This window comes from Chanodichthys erythropterus, chromosome 18 (genome assembly GCF_024489055.1).
Source record: "Chanodichthys erythropterus isolate Z2021 chromosome 18, ASM2448905v1, whole genome shotgun sequence".
NCBI lineage: Eukaryota > Metazoa > Chordata > Actinopteri > Cypriniformes > Xenocyprididae > Chanodichthys > Chanodichthys erythropterus.
The window spans coordinates 28,114,867-28,132,564 of NC_090238.1; the positions used below are offsets into that span (position 1 = coordinate 28,114,867).

At 36.0% G+C, this 17,698-nt stretch overlaps 3 protein-coding genes across 3 annotated transcripts in view; 1 reads left to right on the forward strand and 2 right to left on the reverse strand.

The window, feature by feature from the left end:
• Positions 1-1,346: 1,346 nt before the first annotated feature.
• pcare1 (photoreceptor cilium actin regulator 1) lies at positions 1,347-6,532 on the reverse strand. The gene is made up of 2 exons (XM_067368545.1): positions 3,216-6,532; positions 1,347-1,479 (listed from the first exon to the last, which is right to left on the reverse strand). The coding sequence occupies exons 1-2, from the start codon at positions 6,530-6,532 to the stop codon at positions 1,347-1,349; spliced, it is 3,450 nt and encodes a 1,149-aa protein (XP_067224646.1).
• Positions 6,533-8,493: 1,961 nt separating this feature from the next.
• On the reverse strand, positions 8,494-13,039 carry LOC137006280 (G-protein coupled receptor family C group 6 member A-like). The gene is made up of 6 exons (XM_067366914.1): positions 12,843-13,039; positions 12,210-12,498; positions 11,349-12,080; positions 11,016-11,231; positions 10,623-10,740; positions 8,494-9,593 (listed from the first exon to the last, which is right to left on the reverse strand). Exons 1-6 carry the CDS (start codon positions 13,037-13,039, stop codon positions 8,494-8,496), a joined length of 2,652 nt encoding a protein of 883 aa, XP_067223015.1.
• A 1,942-nt stretch (positions 13,040-14,981) lies between these two features.
• The window catches only part of zgc:103755 (uncharacterized protein LOC449988 homolog), a 51,634-nt gene continuing 48,917 nt past the window's right edge, over positions 14,982-17,698 (forward strand). Inside the window, exon 1 of the mRNA XM_067367219.1 lies at positions 14,982-15,106. The gene's annotated coding sequence lies outside the window, so the exon portion shown is untranslated. The remainder of the gene's footprint in view (positions 15,107-17,698) is intronic.

The window sequence follows — 17,698 nt, forward strand, 5'->3', positions numbered from 1 at the left end:
GATGTAGTAGCTAGCACAGAATGCCTATCAGCATAAACAATGTGTCTGAAATTTTTTTGAATAACTAAATACTTTAAATACTTTATAACTTAATACTTCATAATTAACTAAATAACTAAATATTTTAAAAGTACATTCTATCTAGTATAAACGTCTGTAGTATGAATGTAATCCAGACATACATCCGCCATTTTGTCATTTTCATGTGACCCGTGGCCACATGGGATAGTAAAGCGTCCATCATATGCACACTTCCGAATCTCGCCAGAAATAACAAGTCATACTCTTCACCTACTATTTTATGAATACTGTGAATTTGGAAATACTACTCTTTTCACTTACTGTTTTTCGCCTACACTCTAAAAAAATGATGCTTCTTTAAAGGTTCTTTACACATAACAGTAACAGTTCTATGACAGTAACATGCGGATGCGGCTAAACAGTTCCAACCAGTGGGGTAAGTTGATGCCTTGTTAATTTATTTCTTCCTTTTTTGTCAATTATGCTTAATTCATAAAAATTGTGGAACATACATTGGTCAAATGAATTATACTTCTGTAGGATGAAAATAAATAGAACACTTATCTGGAAGAGGTTTAACCAGAAACTGTCTGGTTTACAGTTTAATCAGATATTTTTCAGTGTTCCATGTTTTTTTTTTTTTTCCAGTTGCTTTCATAGAACATGATTCTTTGTTATTTTAATTATTGTTTTTCAATATAACAATGAGCCCAAATAACCCAAACCCAGTTAAAATGGTTTTGAAGTAATAATAATAATAATAAATTATATGATTTCTCAATGTAAAATGAGAGTTGATTAGGGGTCTTGGTAAATTTGCGAGGCTTTTTAAAGTCTCATCACTGCCCTCTTAACTCCAACAGAGATGTGGATGTGATTTGTCAGATAAAAAGCTGTAAAAGAAGAATGCCTTTGGATGATAATGATAACATACACAATAACCTACCTGATAACCTAAATTCCTTGGTATAATGTACAATTAACATGCTTGTTTGTTTGTTTTTAAGAAAAAGTAAAATAAAATATCTGTTATACATTTATTTTTTTATATATATTTTTTTATATATTTAGAAATACAAATATAAAAAGCCAGCCAAAAATATTCACAATACAATACATTTTCAAAACAAATTTCAGACCAATTGAATTGAGGCAACTAGACCAAATACTGTATATGCTGAAGCTTAAAAGATGAAAATAACCGTGATTGGACGTGATAATTAGAAGGCCTTCTCGGAAATAGCTATTTTCATTTCCCAACAGGAAAAAAAAAGGATTTAATCCCATCCAAGGTTTGCTAATCCATAATCCCACTTGCTCCTTCTTCATTTCCCCCATTCCCTCTGTAAACCCTGGCCCACAATGCACAAGTCTGGATGTGAGACAGACCGAATTGCCCCTCTGATTTCTGTTTGCTCCCTCCATGGCTTGTCTCCTCCGACTGGACCATCTTCCAATCTGTCATAATAAACCAGAATAAGGGCATTAGTAATTGAAGGATTAGGGAAGTGGGCCAGAGCTGGTTAGCACTGGTCAGCAGCAAGTCATTAAGAGCTTAGTTGTCAGGGATTAGGATTTATATTACATTGTACGTGAGAGAGGAAAGTGTATCTAAATCGCATCTTGATGATATATACATTTAATGTTTCCCCTATTTATTTATTTATTTATTTATTTACTTACCCAATTTGATTAACCTCTTGACACTGCCTTTCATATTACTGTGTTTTTTTGTTTTTCCACATGCATGAAAGCTTCTCATCCTGACCTGAGAGTTATCTTGCTTCACCTTAGTATGCAGTTTCCAAGACATACATTTGTTAGATGTTGTTGTTGTTGTTGTTGAAAGTTATTCTCAGAATTGACAAAGTATACATATATTATATGAAAATGTCAGACTGTCCTCCAAAAAAAAAAAAAAAAAAAGCGACCTTATTGGTCATTTTTCACCTTATTACGACCTATATTTATGGTTTAAAGTCATGCACCCTCTAGCTGGCGTAAAAAATAATGACAGTGTCGAGTTACGTCTGTGGTCATGAAATGATGTATGACTGTTTTTATCAATCAAAATGAGTGTGCATTTAAATGCAATATGTGGACATTTTACACCATTTGTCCTATTTCCATTTAGCAAAACTCTTTTTTTTTTTTTTATTAACGACTACACCCACCCTTAGTAACTGATAGTGTATATACACTTTATGAGCACATGCGTTCCCTGGGATCCAACCCACGATCACATGATCACATGATTGTATATTGTTGTGTATTGCAATGCTCTGCCAATTGAGCTACGCAAAACCCGAAATCCGACTCAGATAAAAGGGAACAATGCATTTAAATGAAAGTGTCCTGTTGTCGATAGGGGCGCAACTTTAGCAAACGCTACTATGGGTCGTATTTCAGGGTGAGAAATGACCTATATAGGCGTATTGGTTGGAGAACGTGTTGGAAAATTGCTAGGGGTTGTAGTTGTTAATATTGCTGGATATACTATATAATTTCATATTTTGAAAATGGTAAAGTTTTAATATTTAATGCAAGTATTTTTAATACTGTGTATCTGGCACTACAACGTACAAATACAAACTTAAATGAAAACCAACCACAAATAGATTTGTCCCTTGTTATTCACTCGAGAGCTGAGAGTGGCATTTACACAATGAACCAATAATTAAATTTCAAAAAATGCACTCTTTATTATGACGGAGACAGTGCATGTCCTCTAACATTTTCATATTCTCTTTAAAAATGAAATCTGGAACAAAGGATGCTATTTCAAGCATGAATGGTACTTGCTTCAGATTCCCTTATCAAAAAATCAAGAAACAGATACTGTATCGCTTTTGAGCGTCACAGCCGAGTTCATTGATCAGAAATTAAAAGCTTAAGTTTTTCACTTCAGTGAACTCAATAGTACTGCTCAGAGGGCTTTACTGCATAGTTATCATAACTGTTTTTTCACCCGTATCTTCTTCAGAACATTCTTGATGACATGGATAAGCAAGCAGGTAGAAATGTTGAAGTATCTGAAGACAATTTTAAGTTGACTGAGGTGTTAAGTCAGTTCTGTGCCATATGAAATTCTAAATTTCAATCCAAATTTAATCTATTCAATGCATATCATACTAGATAGTAAGTAGTTATACTTCAGCCTTTCATTTGATATCAAAAGTGAGAGTTAGACTCACCCATGGGTGCTAATTGCTGGTTCACTCCCACAGGTCTCTGCTACAGAGATGACTGGAATCCTGGGTGGCAGGGTTAGACTGGGCCTCCTGTCTGACTGGCTGCGCCGGATGAATGGCTGAGGCCCTCGTGCAGACACTGGCAGCCGACCACGCTCACCCCATGGACGAGGCAGAACACTGCTACCAGTGGAGGCCCATGCCTGAGGGGGCTTAGGTGTAGGAACAGGTTGAGCCTCAAATAATGATGATGAAACCGGGCAAAACACTGATCGGGCATTACTAAATACTCTCGAAATGTCCTCAGTACTGTTTTCTCTGGACCGTCGCTGCACTTTTGGGGAAGCAGGAGGTGATGGTGCCTTAAAGGGATAGGTTACCCCTGTCATCGTGATGGGGGTGTGGTCTTGTCGCGTTGCAGGGGTGCTTGGAAGTGTTCGTTGGCCAGCGGAAGGTGGGGTGGGGAGTTTGCGAACTACAGGAGGACTCGATGAAGTTGAAGAAGAGGGTTGACTTTTCAATACTGGAGGACTAGGGAGCCTTCGATGTAACAAAGGTGTGGATGGTAACATGCGGAATCTGGATAGAGGTGGAGTGGAAGGGTTTTGGCTCCTGCAGGCACTGTTTGGCACTTGTGTTTCATTGGTACTGTTCTCATTTTGTGAAATCTCTACATCACCTTGGCAGGAGGAAATCTGCCTGTGGCCCTGCTCAGCTGTAAGTTTTTCTGTCAGTGAGTCAGAAGAATGCCTCAAGTGGATTATCTTTCTTGCTTGTTTGTAGAGGGAGGCAGCCTCCTCGCTTTCCGTGTCTGTTTCATGGCTGGAATCATAGTGACCACCCTTCAGAACTCCTCTGGTTTCTTGATGTGTGGAACGAACTGGCGACATACTAACAGAGCCCTTACACAAATTCCCCCTACTGGGTAGCACTGTAACAGAGTGCAGTGAGGCTCGTAACCTATGAGACATTGCAGTCCTTTTTGGTAGGGTGGATCGTCCCCTGCTTGTTACATTTTCTCTTGTGTCCTTTGCCTGTACATTTTCAAAGGAATTGTCCATGAGTACCTCAAGTGGAGGGGGTGGTAGATTGTCAATGTCAATATCTTCTGTCCTTTCAGAACATCGTGACTCCCCTCGACCACTGAGTATACTATTTTCGTTGAATGCTAATGTGCCAGTGGCACTTAAACCTGGAATGATGGGAACACCACACTTTCTTACACCAAGCATTTTTGCACTGTCTGGGATCTGTTTACTTTCCTCCAACCCCTGACTAAAGGTGTCAATCAGTTTTTTAACAGAATTCCTTTCCTTATTCAATCCTGAAGATTGGCGAGGTGATGGTGGAGGGCTTGGCACAGGTATTACCTTAACCGGCCCTATAACAGGTGGAGCTTTTGTGTCTTTTTCCTTTTTCTTTTCTTTGTCCTTTTTCTTTTTTTCTTCCATCTCTTCCTTTTCACTTCCTTGCTCTACTTTTGCATTGCATGACTTTCTTTGGTTACTTGGAGAAAAAATGTTCCTGTTTAAAGAACGCTGCCTCTCAAAGGCAACTGATGAAATGGTTTGCGGTTGCTGGATTTTCTTAGATGAACCTTGCTTTGCATTGCCTTCACACTTAACCTTGGTCATCTTCTCCAGCCTTTGGTTGAGTTCCTTTTGAGTTCTCTCAAGTTCAGTCAGTGTAGGATCTTCTGCTTTATTGCGCAGAGAGTCTGCTGATCTCGACCGTTTTGTAACTGTGGTCTTTTTCTTGGAGGTTTTAGAGGAAGCTGTTTGGGGTCTTTTAGAACTTTTGTCACCATCCTCAGTCCACTGGTGACTGCTGCTCTTTGGGCTATCTGTCGGTTTTTCCTTTATTCCAGAGCCTTGGGATGGCAAAAAACGAATCCGGCCACTAATGGCATCTTTCAGCTTTAATGTCATTTCAATGTTTTGTGGATTCTCTATTCGCCTTGTTGGCAAACGACGTGGTTGACTAAACTCTGGAATAGAAGAATCTGATTGTTTCCTTCTTTTGTCCTTGCAAATTTCTTCTTCACTACCATTCTCCACATCGTCCCCTTCACCTTCATCCAAGGATACAGAACCAAGTAGTGATTCTGTATCCCTCTGTTCTTTTGCTGTAAGAGTGCAAGTTGAGTCTATAGAGTTAAGAGAGCTGCTTTTGCTCATTGTTTTGAGAAGTCTGCCTCTGTATGAGCCTTGGTGTACTGGTGTAAAACCACAAGGGCTACTCGATGTAGCACGAATGGTTCCAGTTGACTCACAACTTTCTCTGCGTTGGCGCTGTCTGTCTGAACCTGCCAGGGATTCACTTTCTGCCCCAAGTCCACTGTCCTCACTAAAAAGCGCAGAGTCTTCTGGGCCAGGTTTTTTCTGTGATGCAGCCTCAATCCGTGAAAGCAACTGCATTAATCTAGACTCTGAAACCCGTTTTGTCCTGAGTTTCTCATCCAGAATTTCAGTAATGGAGGAAAAGTAATCCACTGCCTCCTCAAGAGCGGTATCCCCAATTCCACACACTGACTGACCCACTTGACGCATCTTCTGTACGGTATACTGAAGGAGCTGTTGTAGCAGGTCTGGTGGGGGCTCACTACAGGTGGAAGTCAATTTTTTTGCTGAGTTGGATGAGGAGGAATTCTTTTTTTCGCAAGGCCAAGCCAGATGTTCTCCATTTCCTTTGAACATCATCTCCCCCTCTTCCACGATTTCCTGCAGCCCTTTGTTTATTTCCTCATAGCGTAATATCATGAATGCCACCATGGGTTGCAAGGAAATTTGGGTTTGGGCTGCATGATCTAGTAACCCTAACAGATCTTCATATTTAGTGATGCTAGGGTTAAGATATGCATACGCTGCTTGATGAGCCTTCACAAGTGCCTCTGGAAAGTCTACCTTTTCTTCACTTTTTCTTTCCTTTTCTTTCTTCTTGTTTAGTTTTACAGCTTTAGAAACTTTCTTTGACTTCTTTGCACCCTTTTTGTCATAAGCTTCTCGTTTTTCTTCTTGTCTTTCCTTCCCTTGAGATAATATATTGATGCTAATCTCTTGTGTACCAAGTTTGGCAGAAGCAGCCCCGTCAGTTGCAGGCTCGGCCAAAGATAATTTCTTCCCTAATGATGTGGAACTTGTGTTGCTTTGAACCGTTGATTTGTTTCTATCTTTGTCCCCTCTACAAGATCCTCCACTGCTCCCATCATCAGACTGTGATTCTCCTGGGCTCTCGTGAGTCCCTGGAAGTAGAGTTCTCCCTCTTCTGAATGTACCCTGTACTCCATGGAGACTGTTCCCCCGTGATGGAGAGCAGCCCATTTCAAAGCAATTGCAGTTCACCTAGATTTTGCAAAAATACAGTCCAACAAATACAAGGAGGCAGACCACTCCATCTGACGCCAGGATGTTTGAGAGCCACCAGCTGCGCTTGTCATTTTCATATGACTCTAATTACCAGACACACAGTTGACTGTCTCTATGTATCCTAGGAAATCACGGTAGAAGGAACTTTCAGAAAAATCTAATGAAGTCCCAATGGAGTCTCTTCTTATTCAGTTAAATTATGAAAAAAAAAAAATATATTCCACAATTGATCAAAAGTGTTTGTATTTCTTTTGAAGGAAATATTGCCAAGCATTTTCTCTAACACCGTAGAGTCCCTCTGTACCTTTTGGAGGACGAACAGCTAAAGAGATTAGTAAGGATTTGAGAGTAGTCCTAGGCATGCACATATGTCAACTTACAGCAAATAAAACACACGCTCTCAAGACCTTAAGCTTATTAAGGTAATCAGAGTTGTTTTCAGGTAGCTTTTTATAGCTCAAACCTAATCTCCCATAGAAAAGTTGGTGTAAAATAAAATTCTGTTCAGTGAACTATTGTAAATTAAAAATATTCCATTTGATTTTATGCATCTTGTTTTAACCTTTTTCACAGAAAAATGTATTCCCAACAAATATTTTATTGTGACACATTGTTTTAAACAAGACCTCAAACATTTTAATAAATCCAGTGACAATAATAACATTTATTATACTGTTGTAATAGCACAGTGGCACAAAAACCTGTATTCAGCCCTAGCTGCTGATTGGTGTTCTGACGTCAATGCTAGAGAGGGGAATGCCAGCAAAGAGTCTTGCTTAAAGGGATAGTTCACCCAACTATCAACTACCATAGTAGGACAAAAATACTATGGAAGTCAATGGCTACCGTAAACTGTCTGGTTATAACATTCTTTAAAATAATTTCTTTTGTGTTTTGGTTTGGAACAACATGAGGGTGAGCAAATAATGACAAATTTTCATTTTTGGGTGAACTATCCCTTTAAGCAAAAGAGATCAACACCAGCTATTGGATAAAGAATCCATTATGCACCAGATAATTGTATTTTTTTTTTTTTTTAACATTTTAATAGGACTTTAGAGGGGCATTGTATTATACAGTAATATTGCAAAATGTTTACATACATTTTTTCACTATTTTCTAAAAACAAAAAAACATATTGACATTCCACATATTACAAGTTGCATATACTATTCTATTATTTATTTTGATAAATGTTATTCTGCATTCATAGAACACAATTCACAATTGCACATCACAACACATGCAAGGAATTACAAAACACAACACACACAGGGTCACAGCACCCTGCTTGCATTAACATATTTGTGCAGTCTTTTTATATTACATCTGAAATATGAGATATAAGATATGTATGCATGTATATAATGTATAAGATAAGGGAGTTTATCTAAGTGGCACCAATTACACCAAATAATTTTGTTAACTTTTTTTTATTGACTTGCCCATTTACTAATAAATAATTTATAAAATAATAATGTCAGCAGTGATCTACTAAAGAGTATATGTCATACAATAAAAGATACATACAATACTTTGTACTTTTCAGTTAGTCATAAGAGACTATTTTACATCACAGAAAAGAAAATATTTAATATTTCTTTTATCATTAATATGTCTCAAAGAAACAAATATTTTTAAAAGGTCATAATTTTTTTTTTTTTTTTAATTCAGAACATTTTGCAGCTGGGATTCAATGCTTATTTTGAACTGGGGAGGATGTTTTGCATTCTGAACGTTGTAGTATGTCAGAAGTGTCCGATCCTGCTGCTAGAGGGTCCTGTTACTTCTGGTCAGGCACCCCCCACGGGATTGGGCACCCCTGTATTTAGTTTTCAAAGAATATCAAGCACTTTTATTTCAAAAGATCAAGGCAGATTAGATTCTAAATGATATGACCCTTTTAACATCACTTATCAAATGGATTTCCTCCTAGGTCTTTTCCTTATTGTCTGGTAAAGAAATTCCATTTTGTCTATCTTGTTCTCTTGATGTAACTCTTTTCTTGTGAACTGAATTGAACCCAAACCAGTATCAACTGAGTTAATTGTATTTTGTGATCCCATTATAAAATTAGGTTCTGCTGTTATCTCTGGAATCAAATCAATTGAGTCGATCACGTGATTATTGGCTTTTGCTATATATGCCTCTCGACTAATCTCTTCTTTCTTCTTGCAGAGAGCCATGTACCACTTGGGTGCAAAGTGACAGAAAATAATTCCATAACATGACACTAAGATAGCAGCTGCTTGAATTGAATAGCGCTCATTGATCTTAGCAATGTACACAGGGGTGAAACAGACCCACACAAAAAGGTAGACTAGCATGCTTAGGATGATATGTCCAGTCTCATTGAAACGCTGTGGTACTTTTCTCCCTTTAAAGGCCAGCGAAAAGCAGATAAAAGCCAGCAATGCTATATAGCAAAGCATGATGGCAAATCCAATGCCAGAACCTTCATTGCACTGTACAGTAATCAACATGCTTTGGTCAGTCTGAAAGGTCTCCACAACTGGAGAATCAAATATCATCCAGAAGATACAGATGAGGACTTGAAGGAGAGTACCACATGTTATAATGACAGGGGGGTTGTAAAACCTTTTTATACGCTCCCGGCGATACGGTAGAAGAAAGGTTGCAAAGGTGCGTAGAGCTTTAACCAAAATACATGAGACTGTGAGCGAGAACCCTAAGGCATACAAGATCTGTCGACCCCTGCAAATGTGAACATTGGGTTTGCCAATAAACAGTATGACACTAGTATAGCTGAGTGCTAACCCTGCCATGATTACAAAACACATCATTCCCCCTGCCTGTTTCATGACAGGTTCTCCAAAAAAGACCAAGAAAATAATCAGGGAGAAGAACAACAACAGATAACCTAATGCAGTAAATGTAAGCAGAACTATTGCATGGGGCCCATCCCATTTCCAATAGTCCTCTTCCTTTGGCTTACACGAAGTCCATCCTTTCAAAGACCAGGTACCATTTTCACAAGGGAGGCAATTTGGTAAGTCTGAAAGAAAGATAAAGTTGCACACCTACTTCAGTAATTCAGATTTATGGTACATTTCCATCAAGACAATTTCAAGTGTCTCAGCATATGAATTTTCCCTTTTTTAAATTAGGCTAATCGGGGTTTGAAAACATTTTAAATGTAAGCTATTGAATTCTAGGCTTTCTATAGAGTGCATGCTTAATTTTTCAGTGACATCATCTCAAATTTTCTATACAGCTTGATGGGTAATGTAGTTTTTCACAACAAATATTATAGAAAATTTTGAGAAAAAAGTGGAGATAAAATATTGAGAATAAAGTCATTAAATTACAAGAACAAATTCATTAAATTATGAAAAAAATGTTGTTAAATTTCCAGAAAAAAGTCGAGATAAAATGTTGAGAATAAAGCCATTAAATTATAAGAAAAAAGTTGTTAAATTACGAGAAAAAAGTCGAAATAAAATGTTGAGAGTAAACTCGTTAAATTATGAGAAAAAACTCGTTAAATTTTGAGAAAAAAGTCGAGATAAAATGTTGAGAATAAACTTATTAAGTTACGAGAAAACAACTCGTTAAATTTCGAGAAAAAAGTCGAGATAAAATGTTGAGAATAAACTTATTAAGTTACGAGAAAACAACTCGTTAAATTTTGAGAAAAAAGTTGAGATAAAATGTTGAGAATAAACTCGAGAAAACAGTTGTTAAATTTCAAAAACAAATTCGTTAAATTACGAATTTTTCTCATAATTTAATGACTTTATTCTCATAATTTAATGTTTATTCTCAACATTTTATCTCAACTTTTTTTCTCGAAATTTATTGAGTTTATTCTCAACATTTTATCTCGACTTTTCTCAAAATTTAACGTGTTTTTTCTTGAAATTTAACAACTTTAATCTCGAGATGACTATATTTTTTTATTATTGCTTGGCCCTAATCCTCTTCTGCACAGTTGTGTATCTACTGGCTCAAATTGTAATTTTGAATGAAAATTTAAATGAGAAATTATCCATAAAAACAACACCATTTACAATTTAATACTTACTTGTTTCATTAGAGTAAGTACCCTCCAAACATTTTCTGCAATTATGGCAGCATGATGTTTTGAGAAGTTTCTTTGCTGTACCAGGAGGGCAAATATCAGAGCACATTGAAATAGGAATCTAAAACAAGATTCATGGAAGCAAGGTTAATATGTAGTCCTTACTTGAAATATGTAATAATACCCTTTTGATACTGTTTATGATAATAGTGCCTAGCATGGGATGCTTTAGTTAACCAGAAAGACCATGCAGGTTGAAACATTTTGGTCGGAGAACAACATGGCTATGCAGTTTGGTTCAGCATAGAAATTTGTGTTAGTTTAAGCTTTTTCATGATGTTATGTATGGTTCCATATACTGTACTAATGAGTTTTTATAATCACAATTATTCTCACCGTATTGCTTGGATTACTCCATGATATGGGTGCCTTAATGTGAACTTCTTTTTCTGTCAGATTGTAATTTCCAACAACAACAAAGCGTCTCTGGCCAGTTGATTCTTGTGGTTGCCAGTTAATTAAATCATAGCCGTTCATGAAATTTCCGGATGCATTGAAATAGAATGTCTGATTGTCCATAGTAAAATTGACCTTTTTCAGTTCCTTGAGAAGCTTTTAAAAAATAAATAAATAAAAATAAATGAGTTTCATGGAAATTATATCAAGACCTGTTCCTTTTTACGCATGTTAGCATAAAGGCATCTCCAAAATGGGATGTAAACAACTTACCTTCCATGGTGGAAAGTCCCTTTCTCCAGGACAATCAGTTTCACTGCAGTTCAGAAGACGTTTCAAAGCATGAGCAATGGACCATACAGCTAACCTTTCACCATAGGTTATGCTGATGTCGACAGCTTCTGTCAGAAAACCTGTGTCTTTCCCTAACTGCTTATACTCCTCAAGGAAGAGGTTTACAGAGCCCGGAGCAAGAGTCAGCTGATCTAGAAACTCCTTAAAACCAGGATTAGGGCCAGTGATGAATGTGAACCCAAAAATGTCACCTAATTGATTGATTCCATCCATTTGCGATATATTTCGTGACATTGACCAAGCATCACTTGCAATCCAAGTACGTGAGATGTTCTGCCGAATCATCTCCTTGAAGAGTTTAGAGACCAGCTCTTCCTTTAGGATAAGTAACACAACTTTAGCTTCAGATGAGCGGATTGTTTCCGCCACCTCTTGGATCCTGTTGTCGATTTCATCGTGAGCTAGGTAATGAGGCAATACTTCTTTAAAAGCATGGCAGATATCTACATTTTCTGCATCTGCCAAGAAGCTCTGCAAGGCATTTTTCCCATAATCATCATCCCCATAGACCACCCCAACCCAGTCCCAGTGAAAGTGTTTCATGAAATTAGCCAGAGCTTTGGTTTGGTGAACATCACTGGGAATGGTACGTAGGAATGCTGGATATCGTACCCTATCACTAAGCGTTTGTGCAGATGATGTTGTGCTTATCTGAAAGAGAAAATAAGAGAGAGAGAGAGAAAGTTCAGGAATATTCATTGAGAGTTGTATTTGACTCCCTGAATCAAAATCGAATCAAATCATGAGGTGCTCACAGATGTACATGATAATGTTACTCACCTGTGGGACCATGTATAGACTCAGAAGACGAGCCACTGCTAGGGAGTCTTCCGAGAAACGTGCTCCAATGATTGTTTTTACATTAGGCCTTTCAAGCACCTCACATTGGACAGACAGTGTGCCATTCACGGCCAGCAGCTGCTCGGTGCTCTGAATGGCTTTAGAGGCATCAGAGCAGGTGTCACAGATGTAGTAGCCCAGTCGCACACCCGGAAGGTAGCTGGAGTTATTGATCGTTTCAATAGTATGCACAACAGCTAGAGTCCTTACAAGTGAAAGGAGATTTAATCTACAAGGAAATAAGGGAAATCCTAGTTAGAAAAGCATTTTTTTTTTTCTAATCTAAGAAATCTTAGTATTTAATAGTAAATTCCTACTATTTTTCTGTACACAAGTTTAAATTTATGTAAATCAAGTAGCATTTGGTGTACTCTACAGCATTGTTAACATAACACTATTCAAAAATAATCTATTAATCTATAACATATTTAGCTATTAAATTCAACAAATGAAATGTGCATTTAGATGCTGGAAAATCAACACTCAGAGTCCTCTAGGTTGCAAGGTAACACACCACAAGCATAGATTACTCTACATACTGTACAGTACAGAAAAACAACAACAGATACTTACTCTGTGCAGTTGTATTTTTCTGGACGTTCCCGCACCTGTAACGTCTGTACTTTGGAATGACAGGAATTGAGCACCCCAATCCGTATATCCCCATCTGCCCAGGCCCCGCATATGCCAGGCGAGTATTCACAGGCTGACCCAGAACCGGCTAAAATAAGAATGCCTATTAAAGGCCTGTAAAAGACCTGTAAATACATGACAGACAACCTGACTGTGTACAATATTACTCTTGAGATCAGTTCAACTCCACAACAAGGGTAAAAAGCATAAGTAAAGTGACAGTCTTTCTGGTTTAAATAAGAGAAGTGTACAAGGGGGCTGGCTCATTCTGATCACAAACACAAAAGGTGTCAAGCGATTAAGTTGCTGGATCACATCCAAACATCTGCCAAACGTGCCTTTATTCCTCACAATTCCCCAACAGACCGGTTCTGTGTAATCCTAATAACTCAAATAACATTTCTTTTAGAGCTGAAATTTGAAGCAGCTGTACTTCGCTAAGAAAAAGTGAGGAAATTCCACATGCGTTTTAGTATGTATTGAGAATGTGCACTGAAAAAAAAAAAAAAAAAAATCACACAGAAATTGCTTGTAAATGTCACATAGCTACGTTTCCATCCAAAATGAATAATGAATCAAAGTTCTGACATAGAACACGGAAGCTCTTCAATGTAAACTGCGTACAACAACAGTTCAAATTGTTGAATAAAGACAATTTTCAGTCTAGCCTTTGACTATCAAGTCATGCAATCAATGTGAGGTTTCATGGTTCAGAGCTTTTTCACAAAAACAAGTTTGTGAATCTGTCTCACCATCTTCTAGGGAAATTCTCAACAGTACATTAAACATTGTTTGCTTATTAGATTGAGACCTACTTTTGACATTTGCTCTTGGCTCTTGTTTAAATGCCAACAGGTAATTCCCGGATGTCATTACTGGAGTTTCTGGCTTTGTCAATCATAGGCATAAATATGCTGTCAACTGCACTGTATGCATGTCCTCTTAACTTGCAGTGTTCAAATATATAAAAAATTATAATCATTTTCATATAATGGCCAATAACAGATAAATGGCAATATTAAAATTCAAAAAAATATATTTTTTTTATTATTTTACAATATTATGTTATTATTATTTAAACTATTTTTTTTTCTAAATAAATAATAAAAAAAAAACATTAGAAACTAAAACCAAACGTTTTACAGTAAATACTACATACATTTTAGAGGTTCATTTGGAGATTACATTTGACAGTGTTATTAAATTATTAGTGTTTTTTAAAGATTAACTTTATTTGAGAGTTAGAGTTGACAGTGGTAATTGTAAATATGAAACGTGAGCATGCACAATTATTAAATATCTATTATTGATTGTTGATAAACTACAAAATCTTTCGGCCCAGTTTAATTTTAGTATCACTGAGATGCTATTATTGTTTTTATTAATATTTTGAATTTAGTTTTTATTTTTACATTTTGTATTGTCAATTTCTGTTTGTCATTTTTTCAAAATGTATATCCTATAGTTTTTAAATTATTTTTTAAATTTAATTTTAGTTATTTTATTGCATCAAGTTAAACTAAATGAAAATGAGGAATGTTTCCTTGGCAAATGGCTGAAATGAAAACGTGCATCCTTACTCTTGATGTGAAGCCTTCCTTACATCTGAGAATCAGATCTGGATTATCCATTTGTTTTTGCAGTCCATATTATGGAAAATTTACAACATATCTGCAATGAAGAATTGTTAGCCTATTTAAGTATCTCCAGGTGTTTTTTATTTCCCTAAAACCCTTCCATTAGGCTTGTGGTTTAAACATCTTTATCAAAAAAAATAAATAAATAAATAATAATAATGGTAATGGATTAGTCTGATTATTCAGTGTATATATATATATATATTATGTAAAAATAATAATAAAATAATAATAATAAAAATATATATATATATATTATTAGTTTTATAATATATTATTATTATTATTATTATTATTATTATTATTATTATTATTATTTTAGAATATAATATATATTATTATTATTTTTACAATTTAATTGTTATTTTCTCCTTTTATTTTAATATTACATATAGACTGAAGGGGATTGGTTGTCTTGCGTTGAGTGACGTCTGAGTTACGTCACGATGTCGGAAGTGGATCCGAACAAATCGAAGGCGCTGAAAACAGAAGATAAAATGAAAACATGACCACGAAGCTAGCGACCCAACGACAGAAACTGCGGTTTTCTATTTCACAAAGGAACAGGTATTTTGTCTCCGTTGTCAGAACGTCTCGACCCCGTAATGTTTGCTGTGTATTTGAAGAAGCAATCGATGTGTGAAATGATGCATGGCCCTTTCAACAAGCTGTTGCAGTATATGCACTACTCTAGTGATAACTCTATTGATGTTCTGTTTAGTAAAGGGACATGATAGTTTCAGGAAAGACTTATGTAATTACATCTTTCTGATATTCAGGCTTTAATCTGGTTCTCATGCTCAGCTGATCCAGTGCATTTGAGCACTGTGTTATGTAATAAGGTATTACTCTTATGGAAGGTGTTACATTTACAAAGGTCCGTCAGAAGCATAATCTGTAGTTTTGACCTTAAACTGTCACATATGCTGAGTACTGAACAAGAAAAAGGGTACTCTAGTCTGGTAACTACATGGTAAAGTGATGCTATGAGAAAGTGAAGATAAGGTCTGATAGCAGATCAGATAGCAAATGTGATTTTACCAAGTGCAACATGTTCTGAATCAACATCTTTGTTGATCCTGGAACAACATTTCAATCAACCAGTCAGATTTGAGGGTCAAGTTTACAGTTTAAGTAAAGTTTAAGCTTATAATCAGGGTTAGTTGCTTCTACATCAGTGTTATTCACCCGTTCTTTCCCTGTGATTTTAGAGATAACATATGGTTAGAATTAAGGAATGTTGTTCCATAGTCCCAGGATCAACAAAATAAGTTGCCTCAAAAAACAAACAAACAAAAAAACTTCCATGCAATATTTTGGGAATATTAGTTTATGGTTGTACAACCTAGAAAGAACAATTTTTGACCGTTGTTATTGGGTTTGCACAAATAATCAAATGGGTACCAAATACTAATGCTTTTTCTGATCTTTTATTTTATTTTATTATTGTTCAAGTTTAGTAGAGTAGCAGCTGACCTGAGGCAGTTTATGCATTTAAAGTTGATTACTAGTCAGAACATGCTTTTTCAATACTCTGCAGTATTATGTAATGGGTAACTTAAATCCTGCCTTTGTGCAGTAATCTGTTTTTAATTCTTCAGTCTTTTCTTTAGCTGTTTGGTCACTATTATGCTGTCTTTGTTATTAAAACCTCTGATCTATTACAAGAGTATTTACTCCCTCTAGGGTAGGTTTTTGCTGTGCAGACACACCTTGAGGTGCTCTGTGTATGGTTCTCTTATAATGGACATAATGCCAAATATTCTTGGTTGTTAATCATTGGAATGCAAAGGTCATGATGGCACAGTGATTCAAATGAGGAGATGAGCTGTAAAGATTTATGAGTATATTTAAAAAGCCTTCACTACTAGTGAAGGCTCAAAGGTACAACTGGTCTACTGTTTATATAAGTTAAAAATTTAAAACTTAAAGACTTTTGTTTTCTATGTAGTGCACATTCAAGGCATGAATTAGTTTAATCTAAAATTCAGAATTTTCTAAAATTTGTCTGAAATAAAGATAATATTAAAAAAATAATATAATAAAGATTCTTAAATTCTGTAATTTCCACAGAATTTATAAATGGACCTTCTATTTTGTGTCATCTAGGGCTGGGCGATATATCGCATGCGATTGTCACGCGCATCACCTGCTTTCAAAGGGAGCGCCTGCTTTCACCTGTCTGACCACCATTTCCCATCTCTAGTATTTAGCAGAAAATCTAAAAGCATTTCTCTCAAACAAAGAGTAACACTGCCCTTTCATGAGGGTGTGTTTCACGAATAGCCCCATGGAAATTGGCCGATGATGGCAGAGTGCACAGAGATGCAGAACTTGAAGAGTTTACTGTACTTTTGTTGAGGTTTGTTTTAGCTCATCATTAACAGGACAAAATTACCACAATGCTTGTTATTGCGCAAATGCAAAACAGACAATCAGACTACCGTGATGGTGAGTGTTGTGTGTTCATTGTTTCTTTTTATTATTGCATTTTTCTTTAATGAATACGAACAGGTTTTCTGTTTGTAGATAATGCAGAATTTGGAAAATTAGTTTTTTTATATTTGCTTCAGCCCTCTCTAATCTGCTTCTCTGGTGCAGAATAAGTGTTCTTTTATTACACCCAAAGCTGAGTGAGTGTGATATTTTAAGCAGCTTTGTAATTCAGTGTGCTGTGGTTCAGAATGATGCTGTGGTTAATGATGACTGTAAATTGAGATTGCGAGCTCTGATGACTTTATTAATAACTAGGGCTGTCAGTTTTCCTTTTAATGTTATTAATTACATAAACGTATTAATCACATTAATTGCAATTAATTACTTGTATCAATATTTGCCAAAAAAATATTATATATATATATATAATGTGTATGTATGTGTGTGTATAATTAAGCACTCCAGGTTTGCTTTGCTTGTTTGGCCTAACCATATACCATGATTGCGATTTCAAGCATTTATCTGCAGAGAAAGTCCAAGAAGACCACATTGCTACCAACAGAAAGAGTTGCTTTTTAAGGATATTCACTCTTGCTCTTCACAAAATCAGACCTCTTATAGTAACAAAAACTAAACATAGTTATTATTATTTTTTTGTGAATATATATATATATATATATATATATATATATATATATATATATATATATATATATATATATA

Excerpts from the sequence above, each read along its gene's own strand:
- LOC137006280 (XM_067366914.1), bottom strand. The coding sequence starts at position 13,039 with ATGTATTTACAGGTCTTTTACAGGCCTTTAATAGGCATTCTTATTTTA. Across the intron at positions 12,499-12,842 it reads GAAAAATACAACTGCACAGA|ATTAAATCTCCTTTCACTTG; the intron begins GTAAGTATCTGT and ends ATTTCCTTGTAG. Across the intron at positions 11,232-11,348 it reads GGGACTTTCCACCATGGAAG|CTTCTCAAGGAACTGAAAAA; the intron begins GTAAGTTGTTTA and ends ATTTTTTAAAAG.
- pcare1 (XM_067368545.1), bottom strand. The coding sequence starts at position 6,532 with ATGGGCTGCTCTCCATCACGGGGGAACAGTCTCCATGGAGTACAGGGT. Across the intron at positions 1,480-3,215 it reads CCAGCAATTAGCACCCATGG|ATTGGAAGATGGTCCAGTCG; the intron begins GTGAGTCTAACT and ends TTATTATGACAG.